Source organism: Drosophila ananassae, chromosome 3L (assembly GCF_017639315.1).
Source record: "Drosophila ananassae strain 14024-0371.13 chromosome 3L, ASM1763931v2, whole genome shotgun sequence".
NCBI lineage: Eukaryota > Metazoa > Arthropoda > Insecta > Diptera > Drosophilidae > Drosophila > Drosophila ananassae.
Genome location: NC_057929.1, coordinates 4,978,740 through 4,990,782, shown reverse-complemented (window position 1 = coordinate 4,990,782; position 12,043 = coordinate 4,978,740). Strand labels below are relative to the sequence as shown.

At 44.2% G+C, this 12,043-nt stretch overlaps 5 protein-coding genes across 6 annotated transcripts in view; all 5 read left to right on the top strand.

Annotated features, from left to right (window-relative positions):
- LOC6494971 (apoptosis-stimulating of p53 protein 2) overlaps positions 1–1,714 on the top strand; it is a 35,937-nt gene extending 34,223 nt beyond the window's left edge. For both annotated transcript variants that reach the window (XM_032451085.2, XM_001959269.4), the window contains 3 exons: positions 39–256; positions 359–561; positions 629–1,714. In XM_032451085.2, coding sequence (XP_032306976.1) covers positions 39–256; positions 359–561; positions 629–673 — 466 coding nt within the window. In that variant the 3' untranslated portion in view covers positions 674–1,714. The remainder of the gene's footprint in view (positions 1–38; positions 257–358; positions 562–628) is intronic.
- Positions 1,715–1,788: 74 nt separating this feature from the next.
- On the top strand, positions 1,789–4,191 carry LOC6494972 (UDP-glycosyltransferase UGT4-like). Its single transcript, XM_032451090.1, has 5 exons — positions 1,789–2,101; positions 2,161–2,319; positions 2,380–2,841; positions 2,906–3,384; positions 3,440–4,191. Exons 1-5 carry the CDS (start codon positions 1,999–2,001, stop codon positions 3,827–3,829), a joined length of 1,593 nt encoding a protein of 530 aa, XP_032306981.1. The 5' UTR covers positions 1,789–1,998; the 3' UTR covers positions 3,830–4,191.
- Positions 4,192–4,325: 134 nt separating this feature from the next.
- On the top strand, positions 4,326–6,501 carry LOC6494973 (UDP-glycosyltransferase UGT5). Its single transcript, XM_001959267.4, has 5 exons — positions 4,326–4,637; positions 4,693–4,851; positions 4,913–5,374; positions 5,439–5,917; positions 5,973–6,501. The coding sequence occupies exons 1-5, from the start codon at positions 4,535–4,537 to the stop codon at positions 6,360–6,362; spliced, it is 1,593 nt and encodes a 530-aa protein (XP_001959303.1). The 5' UTR covers positions 4,326–4,534; the 3' UTR covers positions 6,363–6,501.
- Positions 6,502–6,857: 356 nt separating this feature from the next.
- LOC6494974 (UDP-glycosyltransferase UGT5) lies at positions 6,858–9,867 on the top strand. The gene is made up of 4 exons (XM_001959266.4): positions 6,858–6,956; positions 7,236–7,494; positions 7,550–8,215; positions 9,099–9,867. The coding sequence occupies exons 1-4, from the start codon at positions 6,954–6,956 to the stop codon at positions 9,767–9,769; spliced, it is 1,599 nt and encodes a 532-aa protein (XP_001959302.2). The 5' UTR covers positions 6,858–6,953; the 3' UTR covers positions 9,770–9,867.
- Positions 9,868–9,963: 96 nt separating this feature from the next.
- On the top strand, positions 9,964–11,923 carry LOC6494975 (UDP-glucosyltransferase 2). Its single transcript, XM_044715373.1, has 3 exons — positions 9,964–10,395; positions 10,462–11,127; positions 11,186–11,923. The coding sequence occupies exons 1-3, from the start codon at positions 10,254–10,256 to the stop codon at positions 11,854–11,856; spliced, it is 1,479 nt and encodes a 492-aa protein (XP_044571308.1). The 5' UTR covers positions 9,964–10,253; the 3' UTR covers positions 11,857–11,923.
- The last annotated feature ends 120 nt before the right edge of the window (positions 11,924–12,043 follow it).

Genomic DNA, 12,043 nt, shown 5'->3' with positions numbered 1-12,043 from the left:
TTTCTTTCCTCAACTAATCCTTATTATTTCCGAATTAGATTCCTGGTGGAGTTTGGCTGCGATGTGAATGCCCAGGACTCGGATGGCTGGACACCGTTGCACTGCGCCGCCAGTTGCAACAACCTGTCCATGGTGAAGTTCCTGGTGGAGAGCGGTGCCTGTTTGTTTGCCTCCACGTTGTCCGACCACGAAACTCCGGCGGAGAAGTGCGAAGAAGATGAGGAGGGTTTCGATGGCTGCTCCGAGTACTTGTACAGTAAGTAGTCTACTAGATGCCCCACTGTTTCCTTAGAAGTCATCCCTACCTGACTTTCAATTTGGTTAACAAATGGAATCCCTTTCCTCTCTCCCTTTCTAGGCATCCAGGAGAAGCTGGGCATCCTGCACAATGGCGATGTGTACGCCGTGTTCTCATACGAGGCCCAAAACGGAGACGAGCTCTCCTTCCACGTCAATGAGCCACTGATCGTACTGCGCAAGGGCGACGATGCCGAGAACGAGTGGTGGTGGGCGAGAAACGTCGGCGGAGAGGAGGGCTACGTGCCACGGAACCTCCTGGGGGTAAGTGGCGATGAAATGCCTTCACGTACACAACGGATGGTTATAAGTGTGAACTCCTTTTTCACAGCTGTACCCACGTGTGCCGCCGCAGTCGCCGCACTTCAGCGATTAGCAGTTAATACGCTTCACGATACTGAAGCGCAAGGCCGGTCGACTCATCCAGAAGCGTTACATATCCAAGTACATCTAGGACTCTACCACTGGCAACTGGAAGCACGGGTAGCGGTAGCCATTCTGGGCACGTGCCACCGCAGAGTCAACGGGGGAATTATTTATCACAGCTCCTTGTTTCTTTCTGTTTACTTTTTGTTTTGTTGAAAAGCAACAGCACAATGGATAAGGAATCCTCATTGAGGATAACGATGAGAATGAGAATAAGAATGAGGATGAGGACCCGGGGCGGAATAGCTGGAGCCCATATGTTCAGCCATATGGAATGGAACCGGAACCGACTGCACTAAAACAGCTTCCGCCTCAGCCATTTATCTCGACGACTGGCCTCAATTAGCCGGGCTTAGCCCTCTATATTATGGGCCACCCGTACCACCCACAAAGAAGCACCACCCCCTCCTGCATACGTACAAGAACCACAAATTGAATTTCTTTTAAGCTCGTTAGCTTTAAGGCCTTAGACTAATAACTCCCACCAGCCGCCAGCTCGCCACTAAAACTTCACCTTCCAACTAACTGGACGAAAAATTAGAAATTCCTTAGCCCACACGCCCGCAATGTTTCATCTAGAATCTAGAGTCTCAGAGCCATGCATCTGAAGGAGTTTGTTAATTGCATATATCAAGTTAGTACTTAAAAGTTTAATTGAACTCGAACTTTGAGAACTTCGAGTTCCAGTTCACCCTCACAAATAACAAAAGCACCAGAAACGAGAAACATAACGAATCGAATGTGATTTTTGTATAAAGACGAGAATTAAATTTAATTTGTATGGAATAATCAAATATCGAATATCGAGTATGACATGTTGATGTAAATTACAAATGATTCGTTAATAGGATATACATACATGAATTAATTTAAACTAATTTAACTACACCTAATGTATCGATTGCTTAATTCCTAGCTCTAAACATTAAACACACACTTAAATGCAAAAATACGTTTCAATAATGAAAATAAAACAAATTATAAAAGCTTGCTTGACTAGAGTCTGATTTTGGGGGGAATCCGATTGGAAACTTTACATAGAAATATAGTTTAAGAATATCTAAGTTAAGACTGGGCTTTAAAAGCGGTTTTGGTTTAGTATACTCTGAGAGGTCTAAGCCGCCACTACTCCAGATTTCCGCGATCTTCTGGCAGTCTCGCATTAATTTCCTATTACCAAAAAACTTGATAGAACCATATGAAGTGTTAACATTTTGAAGTCTCCACATGTTTTCTAATTGATTCCAATTTGCATTTCAATTCTGAATCAGAACAATGCATTTCATTTTGCTGGCTTATCTGTTACTGGCTGGGAATCTATTTTACCCAATCAGATCCGTAGATGGAGCCAAGATTCTGGCAGCCTACTCTTTTCCAGGTGAGGCTATCTTTCAGATTTTGAGTTAAAATATAAATTAAAGCAACATGTGATCCAAGGCAAGTCACACTATATGATGCACAAGACTCTGGTGAGAGAACTCATCGAAAATGGACATCAGGTAACCATGATCACGGCCAGGTCTCTGGAGAGTGAGAATCTGGGCAGTAACTACACGGAGATACTAATAGAACCAGTCTATGATTTTTGGCACGATGGTAAGTGGCAAAGGTAGAGCTCCGAAGGGACAGACACTCATCATTGTCATTCAAAACCAGTTAAGCTAGACTTTGGTGCCCTACATTTGTTCGAACTGACTCGTTTGAGAAATACGGATTTCGTTAAGATGCTCGACATTATTGGAGTAAAGACGACGGAACATGCTCTCAAACAGCCCAAGGTCCAGGCCCTCATCCATGCCAAGCAGACCGAGGGAGTCTTCGATCTGTTCATGGCGGAACAGTTCTACCAGGAGGCGTTGCTGCCTCTGGCCCGGGTGTACAAGGTGCCAGTGGTGACTACCAGTACCCTGGCCTATGAGAACCACATGAGCCAGATAATGGGACTGATTACACCATGGTCCTTTGTGCCCCATGGCTTTCTGCCCTTCACCGATCGCATGAGCTTCTGGGAAAGACTCCGGAACTCGTACACCTCGCTTCACGAGGACCTGTACAGATTGCTTGTTTATTTTCCCAAAATGGACGCTGTGGCCCAGGAGTTCTTCGGCCCGGTTCTGGGTGAGTGGACAGACGGGGGAAGGGCGACTATATAAGTCCTAAGCTTTCAATCCGCCACTTGTAGGTGAGGTTCCTAAGGTGAGGCAGCTGGAGAAGGAAACCTCAGTGATGCTCTTAAACAGTCACGCACCACTGACCACGGCACGCCCCACTGTGGATGCCTTCGTGTCGGTGGGTGGCATGCACATCTACCCGCCCAAAGCACTCCCCGAGGACCTGCAACAATTCCTGGACGAGGCTAAGGAGGGGGCCATCTACTTCAGCCTCGGCAGCAATGTCCAGAGCAAGGACATGCCGCCCGAAATGCTGCAACTGTTCCTGCAGGTATTCGGATCCCTAAGGCAGCGAGTCCTGTGGAAGTTTGAAGACGAAAGCGTATCGAAGTTGCCGGAAAATGTAATGGTGCGGAAGTGGCTCCCACAAGCGGATATTCTGGCCCACCGCAACATCAAGGTATTCATCACCCACGGCGGTCTCTTTGGTACTCAGGAGGGTGTCCACTATGCCGTGCCCCTTTTAGGCTTTCCCATATACTCCGACCAGGTAGCTATAGTTTACATTATGGGCTTAATTAAATATTAAATTAATTGATTTCCAGCACCTAAACATGAACAAAGCCGTTTGGGGCGGCTATGCAATCAGCTTGCACTTCCAATCTATAACCGAGGAGATTCTGAGGCACTCCTTGGACCAGCTATTACACAATGCCACCTATAAGGAGAACATCCAGCGAGTGTCGAATATCTTCAGAGATCGCCCCATGGAAGCCCGCAAAACGGCCATCTACTGGATAGAATACGTCATCCGGCATCGGGGAGCTCCTCACATGCGGTCCGCTGGTCTGGATCTCAACTGGTTCCAGTTTTATCTTCTGGATGTGATAGCCTTTGTGGCTTTTATTCCAGTAGCTGGCATTCTAATTCTTCGTTTGGTTATCAAACTTCTTTGGGACAATGTCAAGAAGACTAAGAAGGCCAAGAAACATTAGGGCTTTACAAACATAACATTTTATATTTTAGAGGAATCAAATATCAGGGACTGGTTCAACAAACCCAAAAGAAATAAACTACGTATTCAAAAACAACATCTGGCAGCTCTCTTTTGAAAATTTTTTTTAACGATATTGAGGTTATTTCCGAAGATGAAGCCGAAGATGATGAGCATCTCCAACATATTGAAAAATGAGGTTTCAAAATCGACATTTACAAGACGAATTCGGCATTAAAGCTGTAGCTCTATCCCCATTTTTTAACTAATTCAACTACACCTAATGTTTCGACTGCTTAATTCCTAGATCTAAAGTTTAAACACACAGTTAAATGCAAAAATACGTTTCAACAATAAAAATAAAACAAATTATAAAAGCTTGCGTGACTAGAGTCTGATTTGTTTGGGGGAGGAAGAAAGATTGGAACAAAGCAAACGTTACATAGACAGATATTTTAAGAATACCCAAGTAGTTAAAACTACGTTTCACAAGCGGCTTCGAATTAGTAATTTCTCAGAGGTTCAAGCTGCCACAACCTAAGATTCACGCGATCGTCTTGCAGTCTCGCATTAATTACATAATCCCTATTGACGGCAATCGATGGGTATTTGAAGATCAATAGAACCTTATCAAGTGTAAACAATTTATAGTCTACACATGTTCACTAACTGATTGCAGTTTGCATTTCAATTCTGAATCGCAACAATGCATTTCATTTTGCTGGCTTATCTGTTACTGGCTGGGAAGCTATATTCCCCGAACGGATCTGTAGATGGAGCCAAGATTCTGGCAGCTTATTCTTTTCCGGGTAAGACTTTCTTATTTCAAGATGAAGTAGGCATTAAAGCAACATATGATCCAAGGCACGTCCCACTTCATGATGCAGAAGGCTCTGATGAGAGAACTCATCAAAAGTGGACATCAGGTAACAATGATCACGGCCAGGTCTCTGAAGAGTGAGAATCTGGGCAGTAACTTCACGGAAATACTAATAGAGCCAGTCTATGATTTTTGGCACGATGGTAAGTGGCGATGGTAGAGCCCCGAAGGGACAGACACTCATCAATCATTATTTAAAACCAGTTAAGCTGGACTTTGGAGCCCTACACCTGTTCGAGCTGACTCGTATGACGAACCCGGACTTCATCAAGATGCTGGAGATTATTGGAGTTAAGACCACGGAACATGCTCTGAAGCAGCCCAAGGTCCAGGCTCTGATCCATGCCAAGCAGACCGAAGGAGTCTTTGACCTGTTCATTGCGGAACAGTTCTACGGGGAGGCGTTGCTGCCTCTGGCCCGGGTGTACAAGGTGCCAGTGGTGACTACCAGTACCCTGGCCTATGAGAATCACATGAGCCAGATAATGGGACTGATTACACCGTGGTCCTTTGTGCCTCACGGCTTTCTGCCCTTCACGGATCACATGAGCTTCTGGGAAAGGCTCCAGAACTCGTACACCTCGCTCCACCAGGACTTGTACAGATTGCTCGTTTATTTCCCCAAAATGGACGCTGTGGCCCAGGAGTTCTTCGGCCCGGTTCTGGGTGAGTGGACAGACGGGGGAAGGGCGACTATATAAGTCCTAAGCTTTCAATCCGCCACTTGTAGGTGAGGTGCCCAAGGTGAGGCAGCTGGAGAAGGAAACCTCAGTGATGCTCTTAAACAGTCACGCACCTCTGACCACGGCACGCCCTACTGTGGATGCCTTCGTGTCGGTGGGTGGCATGCACATCTACCCGCCCAAAGCACTCCCCGAGGACCTGCAACAATTCCTGGACGAGGCCGAGGAGGGGGCCATCTACTTCAGCCTCGGCAGCAATGTCCAGAGCAAGGACATGCCGCCCGAAATGCTGCAACTGTTCCTGCAGGTATTCGGATCCCTAAGGCAGCGAGTCCTGTGGAAGTTTGAAGACGAAAGCGTATCGAAGTTGCCGGAAAATGTAATGGTGCGGAAGTGGCTGCCACAAGCGGATATTCTGGCCCACCGCAACATCAAGGTATTCATCACCCACGGCGGGCTCTTTGGCACCCAGGAAGGTGTCCATTATGCCGTTCCTCTGCTAGGCATTCCCATATACTGCGACCAGGTGGGTTTAGTTTATATTTTGGGCTTAATTAAATATTAAATGAATTGGTTTCCAGCACCTGAACATGAACAAAGCCGTTTGGGGCGGCTATGCCATCAGCTTGCACTTCCAATCCATAACCGAGGAGATTCTGAGGCACTCTTTGGACCAGTTATTACACAATGCCACCTATAAGGAGAACATCCAGCGGGTGTCGAATATCTTTAGAGATCGTCCATTGGAAGCCCGCAAAACGGCCATCTACTGGATAGAATACGTCATCCGGCATCGGGGAGCTCCTCACATGCGGTCCGCTGGTTTGGATCTCAACTGGTTCCAGTTTTATCTTCTGGATGTGATAGCCTTTGTGGCTTTTATTCCTGTAGCTGTCATTCTAATTCTTTGTTTGGTTATCAAACTACTTAGAGGCAATGACAAGAAGGTTAAGAAGGCCAAGACACATTAGGGCTTATCAGGGAAGTACAACATAATTATAAAAATGTCTGGCAGATGTTTACAAGCTGATTCGACAAGTTACCAGAATTTCTTTAAAGATTATGTAATTTTTAATGAATCTGGAAACAATAAAACACACTTACATCAAACAAAAGCCATCTTTCTTTATAATATTTTAATCATTAGACAGATTGAGTTCTTCCGTATCATCTAACGATTGTGTAATTGTACTTTTAGTAAGTATTATAAATGGGTTCCCCCATAACTGAGGATGATATTAAGCAATTAGCCACTTTTATTTCCCCTACGCAGATGTAACCTGTTTTAGATTCACGTGCCGCCACCTCCACGCCAAAAATAAAACCAATTTAGAGGGCAATACGTTTAAAAAAAATGTGGATTTTTCCGTGCCTCTCACGAACTACAGAGGCCTGTCTAGATCGGTAGATTTTGCCGTGTCATGCATATTATTTGTATATAGTATAAACGATTAAATATCAGGTTATTCAAACGCTCTATCAGCTCTCGGTTGGCAGTCGTTTGAGAGTCGTCGGGCTGGTCGGTGGCCAATAGATCTTCTCGTTGAACAAGTGGAGGCAAAATGGTTTGTTGAATTCGATCTAATAAAATTAATTAAATATCTAGAAGCTTTAGAAGCTTTTGTTTTGCTACAAAATTGATGCCATCAAAGGTTAATAAACTTTTCAGAAGCTTAAAATGCAAAAACAAAAGCAAATAAACTTTCAAGTGGTAATCATCTGTTATCAACAATTAGAAACCTAGACCTACAACAACGGGTGGTGAAATAGAAGTCTGGTGATACGGAAAATAACTAAATAGGTCACTTCAACAGATAACAAGTGATTACTTTTGTGTTTTACAGAAGTTACGGAGTGCCCTTCAAATACTTCTTGTGAGCCTTGTGGCTCTCCAGCAACTCGATCTGGGCGAAGGATCTCGTATCCTGGCCGCCTTCTTCTTTCCCGGCAAAAGTCACTTCATGATGACCAATGCCATTATCCGAGAGCTGGTGAAACGAGGTCATGAAGTCACTTTCATCACTCCCTTCTCCCTGGCTAAGGAGAACCTGGGTCCCAACTACAAGGAGATCGTAATTGATCAGTACAACTTCTGGCCTGAGAGTAAGTACGACCCAACTGACGTTATGATCTAACTAAAATAAAACACTATCCTTAGTCAAAGAGCTGACCAACACCAACACCATTCTGGAAATGACAGACTTGAGCAAACTGACCTTCCTTCGAATGGTGAACGTTATGGGAACTCACAGCACGGACTTTGCCTTCGAACAGCCCGGCATTCAGGCCGTTATCAACGCCAAGGATAAGGTCGGGAAGTACGATCTCCTGCTGGTGGAACAGTTCTACAACGAGGGTGCCCTCATTCTGGGTCACTTGTATGAGATCCCGGTCATTACCGTCTCAACCTTTGGCTACGCCAACTACCTAAGCCAACTATTCGGCATTGTCTCCCCCTGGTCCTACGTTCCTCACCTATACATGCCCTACACTGATCGCATGTCCTTGTGGGACCGTGCTGGAAACGTATTCATGAGTGCGACCGAGGATCTCATGAGAAGATACTCCTATTATCCCGAGCATGATGCCATCCTGCGGAAGCACTTCTCTCACCTACTGGACAGGGTTCCGACAATTAACGAACTTGAAAGAAATATCTCGGCCATTTTACTGAACACTTATGTGCCATTGGCGTCTCCCAGACCGATCTCCTACAACATGATTCCCGTGGCAGGACTCCACATTCAGCCACCCAATGCTCTGCCAGAAAATCTTCAGAAGTTCCTCGATGGAGCCACTCACGGAGCCATCTACTTTAGTTTGGGTAAGATATAGTGATTTGAAAGTATTTAAAACAAGAAAGGAAAGCTAACTTCGGGCGGAGCCGAAGTTTATATACCCTTGCAGTTGAGTTGCAGTCCGCTAGGTGGCGCCACGCATCTTATATTATTAGATATATAGCGGATCGTATATAGTCGGCCGATCCTTATGAAATTTGGCATATCGAATTATTTTGCCAAAAGAGGAATCCATTGAAACTCCCATGCTTCTAACTTGAAAAACAACGAAGTTATAGCATTTCCGATCAATCAGTTATATGACAGCTATAGGATATAGTTGGCCGATCCTTATGAAATTCGACAAATCAGATTTTTTTTCCCAAAATAGAATCTGTACCAAATCCCATCTTTCTAACTTAAAAAACAACAAAGTTATGCCAATTTCGATCGTTCTATGACAGCTATAGGATATAGTCGGCCGATCCTTATAAAATTTTGTACACAAGATATTTCGGTCAAATATAACATGTGTGGAAAGTCTCAACCCTCCAACTTAAAAAACACCAAAGTTATGGCATTTCCGATCAATCAGTTATATGGCAGCTATAGGATATAGTCGACCGATCCCGGCCGTTCCGACTTATATACTGCCTGCAAAGGAAAGAAGGGTGTGTGCAAAGTTTCAACTCGATAGCTTTAAAACTGAGAGACTAGTTTGCGTAGAAACAGACAGACGGACAGACGGACCGACGGACAGACGGACAGACGGACATGCTTATATCGACTCAGGAGGTGATCCTGATCAAGAATATATATACTTTATAGGGTCGGAGATGTCTCCTTCACTGCGTTGCACACTTTTGACCAAAATTATAATACCCTCTGCAAGGGTATAAAAAGGATGAAACTTATAATCTACTATTACAGGTTCCCAAGTCCAAAGTGCAGACTTACCACCAGAAAAGCTCAAGATATTCCTGAATGTCTTCGGCAGCCTCAAGCAGAGGGTTTTGTGGAAGTTCGAGGACGAGTCTCTGCCCAATCTTCCCGCCAACGTAAAGGTGCAAAAGTGGATGCCCCAGGCAGACATTCTGGCCCATCCCAACGTGAAAGTGTTCATTGCCCATGGCGGATTGTTTGGCTTCCAGGAAGCTGTTCATTACGGAGTGCCAGTTCTGGGAATGCCCGTCTATGCCGATCAGTATTCGAACCTCAATAATGGCAAGCAATCAGGCCTGGCGTTGGTCATGGATTACAGGAAGTTCACTCAAGAGGAGCTTCGTTCGAACCTTCTTGAGTTGCTGGAGAACCCAAAGTTCAGAAACAACATGAAACAGGCATCGAAGGTATTCCGGGATAGACCTCTCAGCGCCATGGACACGGCCATGTACTGGATAGACTATGTGATCGAGCACCGAGGAGCTCCCCATCTAATTTCCGTTGGTGTGGAGCTTCCCTGGTACCAGTTCTACCTCCTGGACGTCATTGGACTGGCCCTGGCAGTAGTCCTACTGCCCATCCTGGCGCTATTTTGTATCTGCCGAAAGAGCTCCAAGAAGACGTCCAACAGTCCTAAGAGGAAGATTAAGAAGAATTGAAACATAATATTTATGTTGTTTATCCAAAAACTTTAGTTTTAATATTTGCTTGTGAAATTAAATTAAACCTCAATAAAGTAACTAAACCAGTTTTTGAATCAAACAAGTTTTTGGGATCATCAGGAATCAGTGAAAAGACTAATCTATTTGGTTTTAAATTTTGATTTCCTAAAATTTTTGCATAAATTTTTTTTACTTAAAACTTTTGGCAATAACTAGTTTTTATTAAGAGATCTTGTTTCATTCGCTTAGAAATCTTCGGACAGTTCGGTTGAAATCAAAATCTCTTTAGAAAAAGAAATGGTTTGTGAATTTTAACGATAAATAAACGTGGTGATTTTAAATTTTTTGTACCATCTTATTGCAGAAGCTTAAAAATGAATTAAAAATAATACTTTTGAGCCTTGTGGCCATTCAACAATTCGACTTTTCTGAAGGATCCCGCATATTGGCAGCCTTCTTTTTTCCGGCGCGGAGTCACTTCATGACGACCCATTCCATTATTCGGGAATTGGTGAAAAGAGGACATGAAGTTACCTTCATTACCCCTTTTTCCTTGGCCAAAGAGAACTTAGGGTCCAACTACACGGAAATAGTGTTCGACCAATACGCCATCTGGCCTGTGGGTAAGTTGATTGCAAAAATAATAGTTACTTAACCGACTGGACTTAACCGAAGCTAATCTTTGACAGTCCAGGAGTTGACCAACACAAACTCAGTTCTGGAAATGACGGATGTGAGTGGCTTTACTTTTCTCCGTATGGTCTACCTGATTGGGACTCTCACCACCGACTTCGCGTTTGAGCAACCTGCCATCCAAGCCATTATAAACGCCAGGGACAAGGTGGGAAAGTACGATCTACTTTTGGCCGAACAGTTCCACAACGAGGGCGCCCTCATCCTGGGCCATCTGTATCAGATTCCTGTCATAACAGTTTGCACTTTTGGCCATTCCCACTATATGAGTGGCCTTTTTGGCAGTGTAGCCCCATTGTCCTTTGTACCTCATATCTTTCTGCCCTACACTGAACGCATGTCCCTATGGGAACGACTAGAAAATGTGGTCATGAGTGTGTCAGAGGAGTTGCTACGAAAGTTCTCCCATTACCCCAAACAGGATGCCATTCTGAAGAAACACTTTTCCAAACTGTTGGATAGAGTTCCGACTATAAGGGAACTGGAAAACAATGTCTCTGTGATCCTAATGAATTTGTTTATGCCGTTGCTGTCGCCCAGACCACTGACCTACAACATGATTCCTGTGGGAGGGATTCAAATTCCAAAACCCAAGGCTCTGCCTGAAAATCTACAGAAGTACCTCGATGGCGCGACTCACGGAGCTATTTACTTCAGTTTGGGTAAGTGTTCAAGATATAAAAGAAATAGAAGAAACCCTTAAATCGATATCCCTTCCAGGCTCTCAAGTCCGAAGTTCCGAATTGCCACCCAAAAAGCTCAAGATATTCCTGGATGTCTTTGGCACCCTCAAGCAGAGGGTTTTGTGGAAGTTCGAGGAGGAGTCTTTGACCAATCTTCCTGCCAATGTGATGGTTCAGAAGTGGATGCCACAAGCAGACATCCTGGCACATCCCAATGTCATGTTGTTCATTTCCCATGGCGGACCCAATGGCTTTCAGGAAGCTCTTCAATACGGGGTGCCTGTTTTGGGAATGCCCATCTATGCTGATCAGTATCCAACTATCAATAAAGGAAAACAAGAAGGACTTGCACTGGTCATGGATTATAGGAAAATCACTGAAGAAGAGCTTCGTTCGAACCTTCTTGAGTTGCTGGAGAACCCAAAGTTCAGAAACAACATGAAACAGGCATCGAAAGTATTTCGGGATAGACCTCTGAGCGCTATGGACACGGCCATGTACTGGATAAACTATGTGATCGAGCACCGTGGAGCTCCCCATCTTATTTCCGTTGGTGCAGAGCTTACCTGGTACCAGTTCTACCTTCTAGACGTTATTGGACTGGCTTTTGCAGTAGTTCTACTGCCAATCCTGGCACTTCTTTTTATCTGCCGAAAGAGCTCCAAGAAGACAGCCACCAGTCCCAAAAGGAAGCTTAAGAAGAATTGAAATTTATAAAATACCTAATTGTGTTTATTCTATGTAAAGTATAAATATTTTTTTAATCACATTAAAGCTACTTTACTCATACCAATTTTTGTTTATTAGTCTTTTTGCCAAAGAAAAAAGAAAAGAAAATATCACATAGACCAGAACGTTCATCTTGTATCACAAAAAGTAGTATCTGAAAGTCTGA

Coding starts and splice junctions, on each gene's coding strand:
- LOC6494972 (XM_032451090.1), top strand. CDS start 1,999: ATGCATTTCATTTTGCTGGCTTATCTGTTACTGGCTGGGAATCTATTT. Junction 2,320..2,379: donor CTATGATTTTTGGCACGATG/GTAAGTGGCAAA, acceptor ATTCAAAACCAG/TTAAGCTAGACTTTGGTGCC. Junction 2,842..2,905: donor GTTCTTCGGCCCGGTTCTGG/GTGAGTGGACAG, acceptor CGCCACTTGTAG/GTGAGGTTCCTAAGGTGAGG.
- LOC6494973 (XM_001959267.4), top strand. CDS start 4,535: ATGCATTTCATTTTGCTGGCTTATCTGTTACTGGCTGGGAAGCTATAT. Junction 4,638..4,692: donor GGCAGCTTATTCTTTTCCGG/GTAAGACTTTCT, acceptor ATATGATCCAAG/GCACGTCCCACTTCATGATG. Junction 5,375..5,438: donor GTTCTTCGGCCCGGTTCTGG/GTGAGTGGACAG, acceptor CGCCACTTGTAG/GTGAGGTGCCCAAGGTGAGG.
- LOC6494974 (XM_001959266.4), top strand. Junction 7,495..7,549: donor GTACAACTTCTGGCCTGAGA/GTAAGTACGACC, acceptor CACTATCCTTAG/TCAAAGAGCTGACCAACACC. Junction 8,216..9,098: donor AGCCATCTACTTTAGTTTGG/GTAAGATATAGT, acceptor CTACTATTACAG/GTTCCCAAGTCCAAAGTGCA.
- LOC6494975 (XM_044715373.1), top strand. CDS start 10,254: ATGACGACCCATTCCATTATTCGGGAATTGGTGAAAAGAGGACATGAA. Junction 10,396..10,461: donor ATACGCCATCTGGCCTGTGG/GTAAGTTGATTG, acceptor AATCTTTGACAG/TCCAGGAGTTGACCAACACA. Junction 11,128..11,185: donor AGCTATTTACTTCAGTTTGG/GTAAGTGTTCAA, acceptor TATCCCTTCCAG/GCTCTCAAGTCCGAAGTTCC.